This window comes from Pongo abelii, chromosome 19, assembly GCF_028885655.2.
Source record: "Pongo abelii isolate AG06213 chromosome 19, NHGRI_mPonAbe1-v2.0_pri, whole genome shotgun sequence".
In the NCBI taxonomy this organism is placed as follows: Eukaryota; Metazoa; Chordata; class Mammalia; order Primates; family Hominidae; genus Pongo; species Pongo abelii.
In genome coordinates, this window is record NC_072004.2 from 65,956,800 (window position 1) to 65,977,872 (window position 21,073).

The 21,073-nt window shown below is 52.9% G+C and overlaps 1 protein-coding gene across 1 annotated transcript in view; it reads right to left on the reverse strand.

Moving 5' to 3' along the window:
* Positions 1 to 1,561: 1,561 nt before the first annotated feature.
* ITGA3 (integrin subunit alpha 3) overlaps positions 1,562 to 21,073 on the reverse strand; it is a 33,832-nt gene continuing 14,320 nt past the window's right edge. The window contains exons 5-26 of the mRNA XM_002834284.6: positions 20,505 to 20,591; positions 19,906 to 20,113; positions 19,240 to 19,436; positions 17,485 to 17,573; positions 17,209 to 17,345; positions 16,955 to 17,041; positions 15,961 to 16,028; positions 15,752 to 15,888; positions 15,013 to 15,162; positions 14,810 to 14,907; positions 14,369 to 14,516; positions 14,043 to 14,111; positions 13,364 to 13,443; positions 13,205 to 13,282; positions 12,557 to 12,659; positions 12,225 to 12,407; positions 11,926 to 12,048; positions 11,117 to 11,230; positions 10,065 to 10,163; positions 4,174 to 4,299; positions 3,677 to 3,818; positions 1,562 to 2,936 (exon numbers count right to left, since the gene is read on the reverse strand). Of these exons, the coding sequence (XP_002834330.2) occupies positions 3,708 to 3,818; positions 4,174 to 4,299; positions 10,065 to 10,163; positions 11,117 to 11,230; positions 11,926 to 12,048; positions 12,225 to 12,407; positions 12,557 to 12,659; positions 13,205 to 13,282; positions 13,364 to 13,443; positions 14,043 to 14,111; positions 14,369 to 14,516; positions 14,810 to 14,907; positions 15,013 to 15,162; positions 15,752 to 15,888; positions 15,961 to 16,028; positions 16,955 to 17,041; positions 17,209 to 17,345; positions 17,485 to 17,573; positions 19,240 to 19,436; positions 19,906 to 20,113; positions 20,505 to 20,591 (2,492 nt within the window). The 3' untranslated portion in view covers positions 1,562 to 2,936; positions 3,677 to 3,707. The remainder of the gene's footprint in view (positions 2,937 to 3,676; positions 3,819 to 4,173; positions 4,300 to 10,064; positions 10,164 to 11,116; positions 11,231 to 11,925; positions 12,049 to 12,224; positions 12,408 to 12,556; positions 12,660 to 13,204; positions 13,283 to 13,363; positions 13,444 to 14,042; positions 14,112 to 14,368; positions 14,517 to 14,809; positions 14,908 to 15,012; positions 15,163 to 15,751; positions 15,889 to 15,960; positions 16,029 to 16,954; positions 17,042 to 17,208; positions 17,346 to 17,484; positions 17,574 to 19,239; positions 19,437 to 19,905; positions 20,114 to 20,504; positions 20,592 to 21,073) is intronic.

Here is a 21,073-nt window from a genome sequence, read left to right on the forward strand (position 1 = left end):
TTAAGCAGGAAGTGGCTGTTAAGGACAAGATTGGGCCGAGCTTTGACAACCCACACGTGTTATGCCCGAAGAACTGGATCCCAGATTCTAGAAAATAAAGTGTGGTCTCCACTCACTGGGTTCTGAGAGCTTGGCAGCTCTGGGTAGGGGCTAGGGTTTTCCTTGGGAAAGTGGACATTCCATTGTCAGCCACCCTGGGAAGGGGCAAATCCCGGCACAGAAAGTGAGGAGGGGGAAAGGGGCGGACATTGGGCCCAGAACCCTGTTGTGAGCTGAGCACTGGTGGAGGGAGGTGGGGCAGACAGCTGCCACCACGAGGAGGCTGGGAGGCACCCAGGCATCAGGTAGGTCTCCCAGAACAGCCTGGGTCTGTGAGCTCTGAGCATATCTGACCTGGCTTCTACCTCCGCGCTTCTCTGGGTAGCAATTTCCAGCCTCCAGTGAAGTCTTGCCAAAGTTCACAGCCTTAAGGAAAATTAACAGAAGGACCTAGGCCACATTCCAAGTCACAGGGGGAACAGCCTTACTCCATTCCCCAGGCCTGTGTAGAGGGGACAAACCGAGGGCAGAGGAGGAAGCTGCTTTGGGAACCCAGGACATGGCAGGAAGCAAGGCGAAGGCTTGATCCATGTGCTGTGGCCATGTAAGCCAGGTGCTCAAACACTCCCAAAGAGCTTCTGAAAGACCAGAGCTCTCAGCTCCTGGAGGCTGGACCTTGTGACAGTTCAGTCTCTGCAGCCTTGGATCAGTGGTTTACCTTCTGATCTCTTATTGGCGCCTGGTGGTGGTTGTGGGGAAACCAAGGCAGAAAAGCAGGCTGTTATCTGAATTCAGCCCAACTAAGGGCTCTCCTCTCTCCACCCTTGCACCCAGCCTCCCTCCACAGCCTGCCAGGACTGCCTGTTCCTACAGCTGAGTAGCTTTTGCCTCTTCCCGACCCTGCACGCCGCCAGCTCTGCCTGCTTGTCCCTCCCCAGGGTCAGCGCACTGTCCTCCAAGAAGGCGTTCTGGGTTTCATCCAGGTCCCCCAAGGCTCACCCCTCATCTTCTGTTCTGGATCTCTATGACTGACCCTTAGATGAGAGGATTCCTGAGAGCAGGGGCCAGTGTCACCTCCATCAATCTTTTTATTTTTCTTTGAGACAGAGTCTTGCTCTGTCATTCAGGCTGGAGTGCAATGGCACGATCTCGGCTCACTGCAACCTCTGCCTCCTGGGTTCAAGTGATTCTCCTACTTCAGTCTCCCAAGTAGCTGGGATTATAGGCATGTGCCACTGCGCCCAGTTAACTTTTGTATTTTTAGTAGACACAGGGTTTCACCATGTTGGCCAGGCTGGTCTCGAACTCCTGACCTCAGGTGATCCGCATGCTTTGGCCTCCCAAAGTGCTGGGATTACAGGTGTGAGCCACTGCACCTGGCCACCTCCATCAATCTTTACCCTCAAACCTGCAAGTCCCCAGACCTGGCTTCATCTACCTAGGTGTTGGCTAGATGATATCATCATCCATTGACCCAGGGTTGGTAAAGGCTGGGGAGCGGGTGGAAGCAGATGCAGCTGCATACAAACTGGGAGCTGTTTATTGGTCGCCGTGAGAAGCCTATATACAAAGAAGGCACGAGGAGGGGGAGGGGGCATTCCCCTGCTACAGTACCATGGAAGGGGCTGGGGCTGGGGAGTGGGCCTGCCAACAGGCAGGGGTCAGCAGAGGTTTTCTGGAACTAGCCTCAGCTTCTCAAACGGGCCTTAGGACACAGCCCATGGGGGAGGGGGCAGAGCCAGGCTGGCTCTGAAAGCCAAGGATAGCTAAGAACTCCACGTCTAGGCCCCTGACACATGGTCAGCGTGGGGTCTGGCTGGATGGGGCGGGGCAGGGCCCCCTGCCTGTTCTACATTCAAGTGTCGCTCCCTCCGTGGTCTTGTAGGGTCTCTCTGGGGCCTTCTGAGGCTGGCTGGTAGTGGTGAGTCAGAAGTGGCATCTCCTCTGTATCCTCCCAGCATCTGTCTGTCCAGAATTGGTCCCCTCCTCTCTGTGGAGGATCCCACCGTGCCCCAGCACAGTGAGCCCAGGCTACCTTGCCGTTTGCCTGTCTTTGTTCCTTCCCGCCGCACTCCCTGTGAGTTCAGTCTGTGGCCAAGGAGAGAGGCTTTACAGAGACGCAGGAAAGAAAGCCTTTCTGGGACCTTCTTTCTAGTTCCTTTGCTGTTGGGTCTGAGCACGCCAGGTCCTCCAAGTGCCCCCATGGACAACCTTAGGCAGGACCCCCAGCTCTCTGGCATGGGTGTCACTGGGGGCCCACCAGCCAGGGGCCCAGGGGGCTGCTCCTTGTCAGTAGTTTTGACAGCAAAGTCAATCCAGTGACTGTGGCTGAAGATGGATCCAGTGTGAAACGGGGAGGTGTCACCACATTGCGGGGGCCTTTTCCTCTCGGCTCTGGTGGGAGGCTCTTTGGCTTGTTTTGGCGCTGGCAGAGGCTGAGACACGGCGAGCCCATGCACCATCCGTGATGCACCAGCACAGTCCACGAGCAGTGGGCCCCACGTGCGTCTAGGGCACAGGACCGCGGTGCGCTCGGCGTTGTAAGGTCCACAGCGCTGGCCCTCCTGTGGGAAGATCCCCAGGGCCAGACAGCATGTGCATGCTCTTGACGAGGTGTATGTGCCTGAGCCTGCTGCTGCCAGCCAAAGGCGGTGGCCCCTGTGGACTGTCAGAGGCATAACTTATGATAAATAGGAAGAAAGGGGACACTGGGGGAGGAGGGGGTGGGATCAGGGAGGACGTCAGTAGTATCGGTCCCGAGTCTGCCAGCTGGTCACCCAGTGCTTCTTGGTGGGCAGGGTGCTCCCTGGAGGTGGGTAGCGCTCCTCCTCCCGGATCCGCACCGCGTGGTACTTGGGCATGATCTGATAATAGCGGGTCCGCTTAAAGAAGTCACACTGGAGTTGGAGGGAGAAGAGAAAGAACATCAGCATCCAGAGTTTGAGCCGCCAGGAAGGAGTGCCAGGCCTCTCCCTCTCCCACCCAGAACTCCTCAAAGCCAGAACTCTTGACCGAAACGCATCCCATCTCCCTGCGCTGAGATACGGAGGATGAGTATCTCCACCCCAGGCCCCAGAGGAAGAAGGAGTTGAGGAAGGCAGAGAGCAGAGGAAGAGGCAGATGGAGACCGAGGGCAGCTGCAGAGACAGTGGATGGAATGGCCAGGAAGACTGGGCAGTCTACCCTGACCACAATGTTGGGAGTGGGTCCATTTGTTATCCTGGAAGGGTTGCTCAGGAGGAAACAGGCTAGTTCCCAGGAGGAGGGTCTCTACTGCTCCCCTCCTTCCCTAGGGGTGGAAATGGGAGTGTAGAATTATTCTGGACACACCTGTGGTTTACAGAGATGGGGCCTGGCCTTGCCCTTGACCTTGTTCCAATCCCCAGAAAGCAAGGTCATCACAGAGAGGGTTTATGGCTCCCTCATGGGGTCCCAAGTCACCAAGGGGCTCAGAGGGAGGCTGATGAAAGCCAGACCAGGGGGCTGGAGGGACAGTCAGAGTGACCTGATCTTTGAGGTGGTGGTGGGGACAGAATGAGGTCAGAGCAGGCCCATAAGGGAAGAGGAGCAGACAGGACAGAGTCAGAGGCCCAGCCAGCTGTGGGGCTCGGGGAAGGGGGCCCGGAGGCCGTGTTACCCAGGTGGGCCGGGGGTGGGGGGCTGCCCCCTCAGTAGTCGTCGGTCAGCCTCTCTGTCTCTGACGGCTGGCTCTTCATCTCCGCCTTCTGCCTCTTAGCTTCATACAGGGCGCGAGTGCGGGCTCGCTTGAAGAAGCCGCACTGCGGAGGGGAGGAGGTGGGGACGGGCCATCAGGGGGGCGCTGGGCTATCCTCACCAGCAGCACTCGTGGACCAGGGCTTTAGGGCTGGGGAGCCTGGGGGCTGGGGCTCAGTCCCAGCTTGGTGGTGTGGTCAGAAGCCAGAGCTCCTGGGTCCCCCTTTCCAGCTTGTAGCTCCCCCCACTAACCCAGGCCAGGGGTGAGCCTGTAAGCTGGTGGGAGAAGGTGGAGAGGACAGGGAAGAAGGGTGGGGGTGAGACGGAAGGGAGGACCAGGATGGGGAGACGTGGGTTGGAGGAAGGGCTGGTGAGTGTGCTGGTGGAGGTCCCGGAGCAGGAGTGGGCTGGGCTACTAACCTTCCACAGCAGGAGGATGATCAGCCCCAGCAGCAGCAGCCCTGCACCCACGGCCACCAGCACCAGCCACAGCTCGATCTCGGCCGGCAGCTCCTCCACCAGCTCCGAGTCAATGTCCACGGAGAACTGGAGCGGGGAGAGGAGGACTCAGCCCTGTGTCAGCCTGCTTAGGCCCATCCTCACCCTTCCCATCCTAGCTGGGCCCAGGCACCTGCTGTTTGTCCTACTGCCAGTAGGGGGCAGCCTGGGACTGGAAAAAGCCTGTGCCTGCCCCACTGACAGCAGGTCCAGTGGTCCTTCCTGCTTCTCCCAGGCACAGACTTGACTCCAGAGGAGCAGCCTCAGATCTGGGAGGTGGCCTGGAGTCTGGGTGTGTGACCCACACATCTGGGCCTGGGGACCAGCTCCTTCCCTGATGAGCTGTGTGACCTTGGACAAGTAATTGCACCCCTCTGAATCTCATGCTTTCTGCTTTCTGATGAGGGGGATCATAATGACTACCTCATAGAATAGCAGAACGGCCAAAAGCAGGGGTTCTGGAGCCACATTACCTGGGTTCTAGCCCAGCTTTGCTATTCACGAGCTGTGTGACCTTGGCAAGTTACTTAACCTCTCTGTTGTTCATCTGTAAAATGGGAATATTACCTATCTCATAGGTTGCTGGGGAGAATTAAGTGTGTTTGATATAAGAAAACTGCTTAGAGCAACACCTGCTACACAGCAAGCACTCCATAAATATTCACCAAAAAAACCTCACAAAGAATTCATAGTGTATAGTCCCATTCTTTTTATTTTATTTTATTTTTTGGAGACAGAGTTTTGCTCTGTTGCCCAGGCTGGCGTGCAATGGTGGAATCTTGGCTCACCACCAGCTCTGCCTCCCGGGTTCAAGTGATTCTCCTGCCTCAGCCTCCCGAGTAGCTGGGATTACAGGCACGCACCATCACACCTGGCTAATTTTGTATTTTTAGTGGAGACGAGGTTTCACCATGTTGGTCAGGCTGGTCTCGAACTCCCGACCTCAGGTGATCCGCCCACCTCGGCCTCCCAAAGTGCTGGGATTACAGGCGTGAGCCACCATGCCCGGCCGATAGTCCCATTCTTTTTCTTCCCCTACAATGGAGATAAATATGGATGTGTGTGTATATAAGGTTTTTTGTTTTTTTTTTTTTTTTTGAGACAGAGTTTTGCTCTGTTGCTGAGGGTGGAGTGCAGTGGCACAATCTCGGCTCACTGCAACCACTGCCTCCCAGGTTCAAGCAATTCTCCTGCCGCAGCCTCCCAAGTACCTGAAATTACAGGCGTGCACCACCATGCCCAATTAATTTTTGTATTTTTAGTAGAGACAGGGTTTCACCATGTTGGCCAGGCTGGTCTCAAACTCCTGACCTCAGGTGATCCACCTGCCTTGGCCTCCCAAAGTGCTGGGATTACAGGTGTGAGCCACTGCGGCCAGCCGTGTTTGTTCTGACTATACATGATTTTCACTTCTTTTAAAATTATTTTGATGATTTTTTTAAAAATACAGATGATATAAAGAAAACTAAAGGTTCCCAGTTATATATATATAATCTAATATATATATATATAATAAATATATAATATATATATTTTTTGAGACAGAGTTCCATTCTGTTGCCCAGGCTGGAGTGCAGGGGCACAATCTTGGCTCACTGCAACCTCTGCCTCCTGGGCTCAAGCAATTCTCCTGCCTCAACCTCCTGAGTTGCTGAGATTACAGGTGCCCACCACCACAACCAGCTAATTTTTGTATTTTTACTAGAGACGGGTTTCACCATGTTGGCCAGGCTGGTCTTGAACTCCTGACCTCAAGTGGTCCACCTGCCTCGACCTCCCAAAGTGCTGGGATTACAGGTGTGAGCCACCATGCCCAGCTGGTTCCCAGTAATTTTAATATCTAGAAATTACTATATCTGTAATCTCTGGTGAATCTCTTTCCATAGTTTTAAATATGGAATATTGATATGATCTACATAAATGGGATCATGTCACATACACCCTTCAGCAACCTCCCTTCCTCCCTCCCTTCCTTCCTTTTCTTTCTTTCTTTTTTTTTTTTTTTTAAGACAGTCTCATTCTGTCGCCCAGGCTGGAGTGCAGTGGCGCGATCTTGGCTCACTGCAACCTCTGTCTCCTGGGTCCAAGCAATTCTCCTACCTCAGCCTCCCAAGTAGCTGGGATTACAGGCGCCCGCCACCACCCCAGCATTTTTAGTAGAACCGGGGTTTCACCACGTTGGCCAGGCTGGTCTCGAACTCCTGACCTCAGGTGATCTGCCTGCCTCGGCCTCCCAAAGTGCTGGGATTACAGGCGTAAGCCACCGCGCCCGGTCTCTTTCTTTTAAGACAGGGTCTCACTGTGTTGCTCAGGCTAGAGTGCAATAAACACAAACATGAATCACTGGAGACTCCACCTCCTGGGCTCAAGTGATTCTCCTGCCTCAGCTCCAGTGTAGCTGGGACCACGTGCCACCACATCCAGATAATTTCTTGATTTTTTTTGTAGAGATGGGTCTCACTTTGTTACCCAGGATAGCCTCAAACTCCTAGGCTCAAGCGATCCTCCTACCTTGGCCTCCCAAAGTGTTAGGATTACAGGCATGAGCCACCATGCCCAGCCAGCAACCTGTTTTTTTTTCACTTAATATCATCATCTTTTCACGTCAATTGGTAAAGATCAGCCTAATCTCTTCTGAGGACTGCACAGTCATTGAAGGAAATGTACCATAATTTATTGAACCAATCTCCTACTGAAAGACATTTAGATTGTTTCCAACTTTCTGCCATTATAAATAATTCTCTAAAATATCCCCATATATTTATCTTTGTATACTTGTCCTATTAGCTCCTTACAATATATTCTCATGTACTGGATCTAAGGAAATGGGCACTTTAAATTTTAATAGATACTGAAAACTTCATCTCCTAAAAGAATCTACCAATTTATCATCCAAATCAATAGCATTTCTCTCCACCTCACCAGCATTAGACAGCATTATTCTTTTTTTTTTTTTTTTTTTTTTTTTGAGACAGAGTCTCACTCTGTCATCCAGGCTGGAGTGCAGTGGAGTGATCTTGGCTCGCTACATTTATCTCTTAGGTTCAAGCGATTCTTCTGTCTCAGCCTCCTGAGTAGCTAGAATTACAGGCATGCACCACCATGCCCAGTTAATTTTTGTATTTTTAATAGAGATGGGGTTTCACCATGTTGCCCAGGCTAGTCTCGAACTGAACTCAAATGACCCACCCGCCTTGGCCTCCTAAAGTGCTGGGATTACAGGTGTGAGCCACAGCACCTGGCCAGCATTATGTTTTTAAATATTTCCCAATCTGATAGGCAAGAAAAATCTTATTGCTATGATTTATATTTCTTTATGAGCAAGATGAACATTTGTATTTCACCCTATGTATGCTGCCTATTGATATCCTTTATATATTAAAAAATTCATATCAATATTTTGTCATATATGCTGTAAACATTTTTAAAAAGCAGTATATCATTTGCCCATTTAGTTTCCTTTTTTTTTTTTTTTTTTTTTTTTTTTGAGGCAAGGTGTCACTCTGTCACCCAGGCTGGAGTACAGTGGCATGATCACGGCTCACTGCAGCCTCAACCTCCTGAGCTCAAGCGATTCTCCTGTTCTCCTGCCTCAGCCTCCCAAGTAGCTGGGATTATAGGTGCGCACCACCACACCCAGCTAATTTTTGTTTTTATTTGTAGAGATAAGGTCTCACCATGTTGCCCAGGCTGGTGTGGAACTCCTGGGCTCAAGCAATCTGCCTGCCTCAGTCTCCAAAGTGCTGGGATTACAAGTGTGAGCCACCGTGCCCAGCCTCTTTTAGTTTCTTTACTATCTCTTTTGCTGTATACAGATTTAAATTTTCATAGAGTCTAATTTATCAAATTTTTCCTGTGACTTCTGGGTTTATAACTCACTCTTCCCATAATTAAAGGTTACTATTAAAGTGTTCTCTATATTGTATCCTGGCATGTTAGGTTTTAATTGCTACATGTAGAACGTCAATCTAACTCTATTTTTGTTTATGGTGTGAAGTAGAGGTTTGTCTTTATTTTCCAAATGTGTTCTCCCAACACTACTTAATAATCTACCTTTCGCCACGGATTAAAAATGCCATCTATATCATAAAGCTCTATTTTGTTCCACTGATCTTTCTGGCCCTTCTTCTACCTCTTCTATACTACATTAATTGATCTTAGGAAATGTACAATAATGTACATAACCAACCCTGCGTTCATCTGCCTATAAGTATCTCCCACGTATCTTCACTTATACCCTTTTCACAACAAATTATTAGCAATTTTGTATTTATTCTTCTAGATGCAACTTAGATTCAAGATTGGGAACTTCTTTTTCAAGTTTCCTGAATCCTACTGAGACTGGAATAATTTGGGTGGGAAGATCTGACAACTTGATAATACAATATTGACTTTTTTCTAATCATTACTCAAGTTTTTGTTGCATATTTGTTATATTTATTCCCAGATGCTCTATCACTTTTCTGATGAATTTGAATGGGATCTTTTCAACTATACTTTTGATTGGTTATTGCTAGCATGTAGGAAACCTAGGGGGTTTGGGTATTTTGATCTTGTTTTGACCTCTTGGACTTCCTGAATTATCTTATTGGGTCTAATAGCTTTTTGGGCCGGATGTGGTAGCTAATACCTGTAATCTCAGTGTTTGGGGAGGCTGAGGTGGGAGGACTACTTGAGACCGGGAGTTCAAGACCAGCCTGGGCAGCACAGTGAGACCTCATGTCTATTAAAAATAAAAAATTAGGCCAGGCACGGTGGCTCATGCCTGTAATCCCAGCACTTTGGGAGGCCGAGGCAGGTGGATCATGAGGTCAGGAGATCGAGACCATCCTGGCTAACATGGTGAAACCCTGTCTGTATTAAAAATACAAAAATTAGCCAGACGTGCTGGCGGGCGCCTGTAGTCCCAGCTACTTGGGAGGCCAAGGCGGGAGAATGGCGTGAACCAGGGAGGCGGAGCTTGCAGCGATTGCGCCACTGCATTCCAGCCTGGCCACAGAGCGAGGCTCCGTCTCAAAAAAAAAAAATAAATAAATAAAAAAATAAATAAATAAATAAATAAATAAATTAGCTGGGCATTGTGATACATGGCTGTAGTCTCAGCTACTCAGGAGGCTGAGGTGGGAGGATTTCTTGAGCCCAGGAGTTCAGGACTACACTGCATTCCAGCTGGGGCAACAGAGTGACACCGTCTCTGAAGCAAAATAAAATAAAATAATAGCTTTTCCATTGCTTCTCTTTTCTGCTACGTAGATGATGACATCATCTGTCAATACTGACCAGGTTCTCATGGCTGAACGTCCCTCCGTTCTGCCTTGATATCCTGCCTTTCTCTCTATATATACATATTGCCTGTGGCCAGAAGCTCACAGGTCCATAGTGGATGTGACAATGGGTGAGATAATCAGGAGACCCACATTCCAGCCCCTGACAAGCTGTGCCACTTTGGGGAGGCCACTCAAGTCTCTCTAGGCCTCAGCCTCTCAGCCATAAAATAGAGAGGCAATCCCAGCCCTACTCTTCATGGAGACGTTGTGCAGATCAAAGAAGCTAATGCAGTGGTTCTCGGCCCTGGCTGCACATTAGCATCACTCGGGGGACCTTTAAACGCAGCAATCCCGGAATCCACTCCCAGGGACTCGGGTTAATTGCTCTGGGTGCAGTCCAGACACCAGAACTCCTCCAGATAACTCTTACCGTGCGGCCAAGATTGAGAACCATACGGCTGAAGTGCGTCAATGTGCTCTGAAAAGATGCCCTGTACTCCCAAGCTCTGGCTGGAGACTGCTGTCCTAGTGAACACACGCACTCACCCACGTGGTCTTGTTCTCCATGTTGATGGTGGGGATGCTGGTTCGGAGGAATAGGGTAGCCCAGCCATTTACTCGGACTCGGTCAAAGTCTCTGTAATCCTGGATGGGGAGTGGGGTGGGTCAAGAGGAACACTTGACACTTCTCTGAGCTTCCCTCCGACCCTAAGCATCCCCACCCCATCACCCTCCCACCAGGTAGCATCCTTAAGCAGCACCCCAAAGGATCTGTTCAGTCAGGCCTCCCCTCCACACACAAATGCACATCATTCATTTATTTGTTCATTCATTTGTGCGTCAGGTCCTGTGCTGGATGCTGGGGACAACCGAAACAATGAAGGTCACAGTCTAGGTCAGGCCTGTGGGCTAAATCTGGACTGGCACCTGCTGTTGTAAATGAAGTATTTTTGGCGCACGGCCACACCCATTCATTTGTCTATGGCTGTTTGTGTGGTGCGCTGGCAGTACTGAGTAGTTGCAACAGAAACTCTATGGACTGCCAAGTTGAAAAGATTTCTAATCTAGTCATGTACGGAAAAAGTTTGGTCTAGATGGCATGAGAAAGTGGGCACGTGAGGCATTGCAACCCAGAGTCGAGCGTGATAAATGGCATGTGTGGCTTCTGAGAAAGTTAGGTGGGTGGCCATTGGAAGAGAGGTCATTTTCAGCTGGAAAAGCCAGAAAAGACCTCATTGATGGTGAAGCACCTGACAGGGACCTTGAAAACTAAATAGGGGTTTACACGCAGAGATAAAAGAGGGGAAATGAGCATTCCAGGGTTAACGAACACCCTGGGGAAGGGCATGGAGGTGGGAAAGTAATGGACACATAACAGAATAATGGACACGAGAAAGGTCATTTTGGCTGGGGACAAACACATACACATACATGCAGAGACATGCAAACAACACACACACACACACACACACACACACACACACACACACACACACACACACACACAGAGCCCTGCTATGACCCTGGACTCGCCCTCTCCCTGTGGTTCTCCCCCTCAGTGTGGATGGTAGGAGAGACCTTCAGACCCAGGCACTGACCTCGATGAAGGTGCTGTTCCACACTCGTGCCTTCACAGTCACGTTGGTGACAATGGGGGCATCAGGGATGGGGCACTCTAGCCACACACAGTGGGCGCGCCCTGTGGCACAGGTCTGAGGCGGGCAGGGAACACAAGACGTGACATAGTCTGAGTCTCCAGATTCTTCATGCCTCACTCCTTACCTCCCGCCCCTTCCAGGCTTTGTCTCACCCCTGGGTGACCCAAAGGGGTCTGACATCCTTTCACTCATGCACACATCCCCCAACCTCACAGTTATGCATTTCAGACACACTCTTTGGGCCAAGCTCATATAATGCCAGGCACATGGATAACATGGAATCTGGCCCCTGCTTGTGTAAACAGGGCCCAACTGCCTACACCTGCTTCCCAGCCAGCCCTGGGACACCACCTCTCACTCTCCACCCAGCTAGGCTTCAACCGGCTTGCCAGGCCCGCTCTCCTCTCCTTTCCTGCAGAGGGCACACGCACCACCCACCATGCCCTGCCTGACACTGCCTCCTGCCGGCCAAAGCTCTGAGCAGCTCTATCGCCCCCAACAGGCTGGGGTTCCTTGGAGCAGAGCCAGTGCCTCCTCATTTGGTCCCTTGTCTTCCATGCTCCCCCATCAGAGTGGGGAACCCTCTGAGGGCAGGAGGTGAGGCTCCCCGCTCTGTCTGGAGGCTCCCAAGAGCAGGGGCCTCATCACCTCATCACACTGAGGTCTCCCTTGCTTTGTGTGCCCCTGGTGCCCAGGCACCCTGTGATGGGGTGGATGCAATCCCCTCCAACCTCGCCCTGGCCACTCACCAGCACAGTCTCAGACTTGGCTTTTTTGGCAGCAGCCAGAGTGACAGGTGGGGGGCCCTGGCCTCCCCCTGGATCCAGCTGTCGCCGCCTGCGCTGTGGGGATGATGGCCTGTCCCCAGGGTCCTGGAGAGGAAATACAAGATTTGCTGGCAGGGCAGAGGAAGAATTGGGAGCAGGGTTGCAGGAGAGGAAAGGGTAGGAGAGACAGGTTGCCAAAGGGGTATGAGGGGAGGGAGGGGAAGACACTGGCCTTTCTGCCCTGTAGCATGCAAATGAAATATCCCTGATAGTGTCCTTACAGAAAGAGTGAGGTTGAGAGGGTTGATAAGGTCTCCAGGTGGTTGGCAGGGCCAGGACCCATTGCCATGGACGGTGATCTCCGTGGGATACAGCAGCCACTTGCCGTTGCTGACTTCGTAGGGCCACTCCAGACCTAGGACCAGGGTCCCCAGGCCCACCAGCCCCTCCCCCATTGGGCCCACCTGTGGGCACAAGATGTGTCATAGTCATTATCTCCTGGAAAACCACCTCCATCTTACCAACCCCCAACCCTCCCACCTTCAGACCCCAGAGAAAATAAAAATAATCCTTCCTAGAAGTCCCCAGCCCAGGACTCCAGCGAGCCCCTTACCTGGAATTCATACTTGAGGGGGCTTCCTACATCCTCCACAGTTTTCATGCCAGACTCGCCCATCACTGTCCCCCCAAAGAAGCTTTGTAGCCGGTGATTTACCCTAGGGGTAAGAAGGATGCTGGAGTCATGGGGGACAGGAGATGAGGGCCCTGGCAGAGGGGGGTGGGCACCAAAGCTGGTTAACTATATCCCCTCCGACATCAGGCACCTCAATAGAAACCTCAGCTCTGCATTTACCAGCTTTATGGACTCAAGCAAGCTATTTATCCTCTCTGAGCCTCAGTCTCCTCAGCTGTAAAATGGACTTAATCATAGCTGTTGTATCACAGGGCTGCTGTGAGAAGTCATTGAGATGATGTATATAAAATCCTTAGCACAATGAGCTCTTATAAAATGGTAGGGACAACACCTTAGCCCTGGGGTTGCTGATTCCTCCATTTCTGCCTGCTTTACAGGGGGAATAGTAATGGTAACAATAATGATAGTGATTGTTGTTGTTAAGAAAAGGATGATCCAGGGAAAGTGGAGGCCTGAGGACTCTGGGCCAAGGGAGGGGTCAGAGGAGCTGGGGAGATACCTTGGGGATAGGGAACCCCAGTTTAGGCACAGCAGGCTGGGGTGGGGGTGGTGGAGAGTGGTACCCACATGCTAAGCGAGGTCTGGAGTGTATAGTCCACCAGCAGAGTGAGGGTCATGGGCCACAGGTTGTCCTGGTGACTTGACCTTGGGAGGAAATGCAGGGGGTAGGAAGGTGATCCAGGATACCTCAGCCCTGACCCAGACTGGCTTTTCGAGGTCACTCACGTGGAGAGCTGCAGCTGCACCTGAAGGTCCCTTGTGTGCAGGGTCACCCCGATGACCTCGAAGGCGATGAGCAGCTCCATCTGCCACAAGGGTCAGGGAGGCAGAGAGTGGCATATGGGGCCTGGCGGGGGTGATGTCATAGGGAAGGAGGGGATGCACACTATTCTAGTTGGCTTTCTGGCGTTCTCCTCCTCCTCCTGTTCTGGGAGAGGGGTCTCTACCTCCCCACCCCACCTCTGTCTCCCTTTCCCCCTTTTTCTCCATCAGGTCACATCTCTGCTACTTTTGAGCTACATAACCTTGACCAGGTAACTGAAACTTTCTAAGTCTGTGTTTCCTCTTCTGTAAAAGAGCATCTACCTCCTCAGAAGGCTGTGAGAATTATATCATATCAAAGAAGCAGAGTGTTGGGCTCAGGGGCTGGCACACAGTTGGTGCTTGGTCAAACTGGTTTCCTCCCCTCCACCTGCTCTAGCTTTGTGCACAGCTCCCTAGCAGCCCCATTTGTCTTAGTTTCTGGGCCTCTTCTCACCCTCTACTGAGTCTCTCCTCCCGCACTGTGGCTCTCCGCTTCGAGGGAGCCCAGAAAGCAGGCAGGCAGAGACTAGAAGGACAAGGAGCTAATCAGAGGAGCAGCCTGGGACCCAGGAGGACTGGGAGGATGTGGCCAAGTGCTCACCCTCTGGTTGCGTTTGAAGGGGTTCCCCAGCTCGCAAAAGATGGTCTCATTAGCTTGGCAGGCCCCAGGCTGAGGAAAGAAGGTGAATAAGGTCAGGGTCGGGTCAAAGTAGGGCTTGTCCTCCCTCCTCTGTGGTGCAAGGTCAGAAGCCCTAGAGCTTGAGAGCCAGATTCTCCAAGCAGCAGAGACGCTAAGGCCCCCAAGGAGGCCCAGACCAGAAGAGGGGGGCACGTGGCAGACGACAACACCTGCACAGGACACGCATATGGGGATGCAAAGACGCGGGGAGCCCTGCTTGGGCTCTGAGCCGGCCGGCGGGCACTCACGGGGCGCACTGAGGACAGCAGCAGGGCGGGAGGCACCACCAGGGTGAGCAGCGCCTCGTGGGCGTCCTCCCCGGAGCGCTCCGAGGTCCGGGTGTTCGTCACGTTGATGCTCAGGAGCAGTTTCCGGACGTCTCTGCTGTACTGGAGCCTGAGAGCAGGAGCCCAGGACTCAGCCAAGAGCCCCGCCCCCAGGGCCCTCCGGGATCAACTAGGCCCCGCCCCTGGGGTCTCCTAGGTAAGAAAAGCCTATCTTGGGACAGCCAGGCCCCGCCCTCTAGTCGCACCTGGAGGAGAAAGCCCCGTTTCTGACCATCCCACCTGTTCCCGCTAAAGCCCTGTCCCTCGGGCTCGCCTTGCCATGAGGCCCCGCCCCCACCCTGCCAGTTAATGAGGCCCCGTCCCACCCTTGGCCGATTAACTCGGCCGGCGGCCCACAGCCACCTGCTCAGCTTCTGCTGCTGCTCTGACACGAAGGCTGCCCGCATCTGCAAGTTGCTCTCACACTTGTTGTCAGGCCCGCACTCCTTCTGGAACTGGACCTGGGGGGTGGCCGGAGGCGTGAAGGCCGCACCACCCCCAGTGCCCTCTCGCCCCGCCGCCCTCCTGGCCTCTGGTCTTCCAGTCCAGGCGCCAGCCCCACCCACCTCAGTGTGGTTCTCCAGAGCCTGTGCCTGGTTGAGGATCGGGTAGGCGTCCAGGGACCGCAGCCCCAGCCGGGGGCGATCGGGCATCCGCAAAGGTAAAGAATAGTTCATGGAGATGATGATGGGGCGGAGTTTGTCACGGAGGTTGTCCTGGGGAGAGAGGGTGAGCTGAGCCCGGCCCTGCACTGCTCCCTGCCCCAGCTGAATCCTCACACCACCCTGAACCCCAGAGAAGAGCTGGACCCCCCTCCACCCTGAAAACCTTACAGTTAGGCTGAACTCCCTCCAGTCCGGTCGCCAAACTGCGACTTCCTACTATCCTGACCTTCCAAGAGGAGGGACAGGTCTTCTCCTCCTCAAAAGTCCCTTCACCTCCCCATCCACAGGGTCCCCAGGTTGAGCTCTCCCCTTCCACCCTGATGTCCCAGAGAGGGACTGAGCTTGCTCCCTACTCAGGGACCCCTTTTCCCAGAGGTGGGCTGAGCCAAGAGCTCCCACACTCCTCACTTTCCTTGGAGGTAATAAGCCCTTTGGCCCCATCCCCACCCCAAAGATCTCCATCTCTCCTCATGTGTGGGTGCTGTACACTGTACTCCTACAAACCAATAGCCTTCCAAACCGATGTCCCCAACCTCTGTCTCTGGGGAGACCCCTGTCCCTCACCCTTGATCTAGGGGGACACTGGCCCCCTCCTCCAGGGACCTGGGAGCCCTCATCCTGCCCCTTGCTCCTCCCTCACCATCAGGAGCAGCTCCAGCTTCTGGCAGCGCATTTCCGGCATGGAGAAGAAGCCGTGGAAGACAGCGGACTCACTGCCGGCAAAGCGGAGCCGGGGCGGGCGGCGGTCCCTGTCGGCCTCCAGAGTGTAGGCCAGGGCTACAGGTAGACAGGGTGGTCAGCAAGGGGACAGGGGAGCGTACCCCTTTTACGCTGCACCCCAGCACTCACTGATGTTTCGCCTGTAGTTGGGGTTCCCGGCACTCTGGTTGTAAGCAAAGCACAGCTCCACTTGCACACTGTTGGAGGGATGTACAGGAGGGCGGGTCACAGTGGGACACACACGTCCAGGCCCTAGCTCTCGCCTCTGTACTGGGCAAAGGGAAACCGAGGCCCTTCTGGAGAGAGGCAGGGACAAAACTGGGGAGTCCACAAAGCAGGTCTGTGGTGTCCCTGACCCCTTCCCTTCCACTCCCCTTAGAGCCAAAGAAAACAGGGTTAGAGGTCACTAATGGGGAAACTGAGGCCCAGGGCCCAGAAGGACTTGTCTGAAGTCCTCAGTCAGTTGGTGGCCCAGCCCAGTCTTAAACCTAGGTCGGCCAATCCCCAGTCCAGGTCTCCTTGCACCAACCACCCCATTTCCCTGCTCTGTCTGCCTTTGTCTTCTGATCCAAAATCCTCATTCACTTAAAGACCTTGGGGTCATCGCCATCATTACTGTCACTTTCTTAGCAACTAACATTTTTTGAGCACTTCGGGTATACACAGTGCTGTGCTAAGGACTTTTTGTATATTCTCTCATTTAATTATCACAACAACCCTGTGAATCAGTTATTATCAATTCTGTTCTACAAGCAAGAAATCTGAGCCTAAGAGGGATTAGTAATTCACCTGAGGAGACTCTCCTCCATATCCATCCACTTAAATGCATCCTCCTTCCCAGAGCCCATTCCCGCCCCTGCACTGGTATAGCTGGGATTTGAATCAGGCCGTCCAGAGCTCCCACCTTGAACCACTATACTCTACTGCTCCCCACTTCATCCATTACCCTCTTAACAAGGAATTTTGCTTTTTAATGAGGTTGGGTAGAGAGGGCAAATGCTGGCCCCAAGAATCACATTTCTAAAGGTGGGATGTCAGGAGGCCAGGGGAGGGGTTTGGGAGCTTCGGCCCCTCCTGGCCTGCCTATAAATAAATGAGGAGTAGGTGGGCAGAGCAATCTCACCAAGAGGTGGCCGTGCAAAGTGCAGGGTCCAGCACAGCTGGCCTGGCCACCAAGGTCTTGTGGACGATGTTGATGACGGGCCGGGCCCTGCAGAGACAACAGAGCCAGACAGATATCAGTGCCTCCTGCCTGCCCCAGGCCAGAGTTGGGGCCCAGGCTTCCAAGGAGCTAGCGTAAACATGGACACAGATGGGAATCCGTGCAGACAAAGATGAAGAAGAGAAAGACCCTTCTTCACTGGCCTCCTGGCTCACCGCAGCAGCACAATGTGGTCTGACAGGCTTCCCACTAGAAGGTCTGGGTAGAAGTTCTCATCCACATCCATCTGCCCACTGAGGGAATAGCCGAAGGTGGCCAAGCCAGGCAGTCCCAGCTTCTCTCCATGGATTACCTGGGGGCAGGGGAAAGTGGTGGGGGCAGGCTCTGGAGAGCAGGGCCCAGGGGGCTACAGGGAAGGGGTGGGTGAAGGAAAGCAAGGAAGGCCCATCTTGGCTGGTAGGGGCAGCAGACCCATCCCCGTCTCTCTGTACCTGCTGGGGCTGTCTGAGGAGCCCCTTAGAGCTACTGTGATAGATGTACACTTTGCCCAAGCCTTCAAACGGAGCTCCCACGGCAATATCTGCAGAATAAAAGGCAAGACACGGTCACCCAGGTACTCTGGGCCCCACGTCTCCCTAACTCTTTGCTCCAGGCCATAGAGCCCAGCACAGAACCGATCCTGGCCTGATTGATGGGCAGTGCTCAGAGCATCAGAGACAGAGCAGAGCTCTGTAGCTCAGGATGAACACTGGGACCATCTGGAGCCCAGCTTCCTCCTATCATGGGTGGGAAAGTAGGTTCAGGAGATGACAAGTGACTCTACCAGATAGTTGTCAAGCATTGAGTGTGTGTGTGTGTGTGTGTATGTGTGTGTGTGTGTGTTTAAAGACAGTGTCTCGCTCTGTGACCCAGGCTGGAGTGCAGTGACGCAGTCATAGCTCACTGCAGCCTCAACCTCCTGGACTCAAGTGATCCTCCCACCTCAGCCTCCCGAGTAGCTGGGACAGGCACACACCACCACACCCAGCTATTCATTTAATTTTCACGAGAGTGCTGTGGGGTGGGTACTATTGTCCCCCCACTTTATAGATAAGGAGACACTCCAAAAACCCAGAGTTGCACAACTAATGAGTGTAGAGAAGAGAAAATTTGAGCCCAGGGCTGTCTCACAGCAGGGGCTGGGATTTTAACCACAACACTACAGTGAATTTCACTGAAAGTGTCAAGGCTTTTAACATTCTAATCATTATCTCCACAAATAACCCCCAAGTATTTGGTTATCTTCTTAAACTGAACTCTTTCCAGTTTGCAGCTTTGAATCGGATAAGGCCTAGGGAATCAGCAAGCCAAGCTTGTTAGTAAGCCCTGTAAAGGGAGCAGAAGCAGGTCCCAGGCCAAAACCAAATGACTTCCACAGTGCACACTTGGCCTCTGGTGACTGAACTTTCTGGCACCTATTTTGGGTCTTCAGAGGCTCCTTTGCCTTCCTCTTGGTTCTCAGTATGTCCTGGGAAACTGAGGTTATCAGAGAAGTGACTTTCAGATAAGCCAGGTGCCCCTATGGCACTGACTCCAGCCCTGGGTCTGCCCCTGTCCCTGATACCCCAGGTCCGATTGGTCCCCAAGTCCTGCAGAACACTTATGAGGACCCCTATATCCAGGGCTCCCACCTTGTCCCATCCCTTATCATCTCCCACCTGAGATATTACATTCTTGATCTTAACTCCCCTGGCCTTGCTCCACCCCTGCACTCACTCATCCCATACCCCTTCCAGAATCATCCTTCAGGGTACAAAGTTATTATATCACATCCCTGCCCTAAAACTTTCTCTGGATGCCCCACCACCCCACCATCACCATTACCCAAATATAAATCCCTAAGATACTCTGCCTGGCTTTCAAAGCATCCACCCTCACCCGACCCCACCCCACCCCACTCCCCCTCCAGCCTCCTCTCTGATGTGAACACTCCACACCCGCTAGATTTGGGCACACCAGGCCAGTTTCCACACCCGTGTTGTGCCCCATCAGTTCTCTACTGTGCACTCTCAGCCCAGCCTTGGCTGCACAGAAGCATGCAAGCTCCTCCAGGAGGCCCACTGAGCTTGCCTCTGTTGCTTCCTCTGCACATCTGCACATCCTGTCTCTAGTACTGCTGCAAGCTCCCCAGGTCCGGCCCCATCAAGCCTGGTGTGCAGCTGGCGCTCAGTCAGTAGGGGTGCTGGGGAAGGGGTCCTGGCTCATACCCTGAAATCCATCCTGGTTGATGTCACCAATGCTGGCCACAGATAAGCCGAAGGCGGAGCCACTGGGGCCATGAAGAAGGAGCGAGGGGTGAGCAGGGAAGGAGGTTCCCGCCTGGTTCATGAAGACATAGACGGCACCCCCTACTTCCTCTTTCCTCTGAAAGTAGTAGGGAGCCCCCACCAGGAGGTCCTGCCACCTACACAGGAGAGGAGAGGGAAATGGGAGTGTGAGGTCAGCTTCCAATATGCAGCATAGTTCTTGTTTGACAGGCATGACTGTGCCAGGGCACAGGGCTCTGCAAATGGCTCTTCCGGCCATGGGTCATGGGTGGGAAGGACATGTGCATGGGAAGGACATGGAGATGCCAATATGACCCACCAAATAGAAGACATATGTCATGGAGATGCCATGCAGGCACAAATCAAACCCAAACAACCCACATCCACTGGAGCATACAAATCCTAAGCAGAAACAAGCAAATGCAGGGGTCCCACAAATGCCATGTGCAGGTGCTCAGACTCCCATAAAGCCTGACTGCAAACCTCTGCAAACAACATGCAGACAGCCGCACAACTGCAAATCCTCCGCTCCCCTGGCCTGCCTTAGGTAAGCCTTCCCCCGCCCATCGCTCTCCCTGGCCCCAGAGGATGTCCCTAGATTCTCACCCATCGTTGTTCAGGTCTGCCAGGGCAATGGCGCTGCCAAAATAGGCGCCCACCTGCGAGCCCTCCAGCACCTGCCTCCTCCGCAGGTCTCCGCCTGCCTCCTGGCTCAGCAAGAACACCGCGCCCATATGTCGGTGCCGTGGGGCACCTGTCACAATGGTGATGTTTTTGGGGTGCAGGATGGCGCTGCCTACCTGCACCGTGTACCCTGGGATAGAGGGAAGATGTTCAACCAAGGTCCCAGTCAACTTTGTCTCTTTCTACTCTGGAGCCACCTCCCTATCCCCTCCCTTGCCCCAAACCATGATGTTCTATCCCACTATTCCAAGTAGGGCAAGAAAGTAGACTCCAGATGGCCAGCAGCCATGGCCCGTCCCAGCCCTGGTTCTGCCTGGACACTGGACTGTGAGCATCCTGAAGGCAAGAACTTTGCATCTTGGGAGCTTGGAACAGGGCCTGGCATACAGGTGCTGGTCAATCCGTGTGTGCTAGTTTAACTAAATGCCATTAGTCACAACTGCACTCTGGCCTCATCTTTCCACCAGGGACTAAGCCCCCTTCCCCTCTATCACTTGATGGGCTACCACTACTGTACTCACCAATATAGAGGTTTCCTTGGTCCTCTGGGTCCTTGTAACTATACTCAGATAAGTCCCACTCCTTGCGCTGAATCATGTAGCTGTTTCCTTCACAGGGATTGAGGGAGGGAGAGTAGGGAGTATAAGTCACCAGCGGTTTCTGGTTTCCTCTATCATGTCCAGCCCACCCCCACCCCCACCCAACAAGGATAGTAATAACCCCTTTTATTGGTGAGCACTTTGCCATTTATAAATCACATCCTCTTTAACAATTCTTTTTTCCTTTTTTTTTTTTTTTTTGAGACAGAGTCTCGCTCTTGTTGCCCAGGCTGGAGTGCAATGGCGTGATCTTGACTCACTGCAACCTCTGCTTCCTGGGTTCAAGTGATTCTCCTGCCTCAGCCTCCCGAGTAGCTGGGATTACAGGCATGCGCCATCATGCCCGGCTAATTTTTGTATTTTCAGTAGAGACAAGGTTTCACCATGTTGGCCAGGCTGGTCTCAAACTCCTGGCCTCAAGTGATCCGTTTGCCTTGGCCTCCCAAAGTGCTGGGATTACAGGTGTCAGCCGCTGTGCCTGGCCTATTATA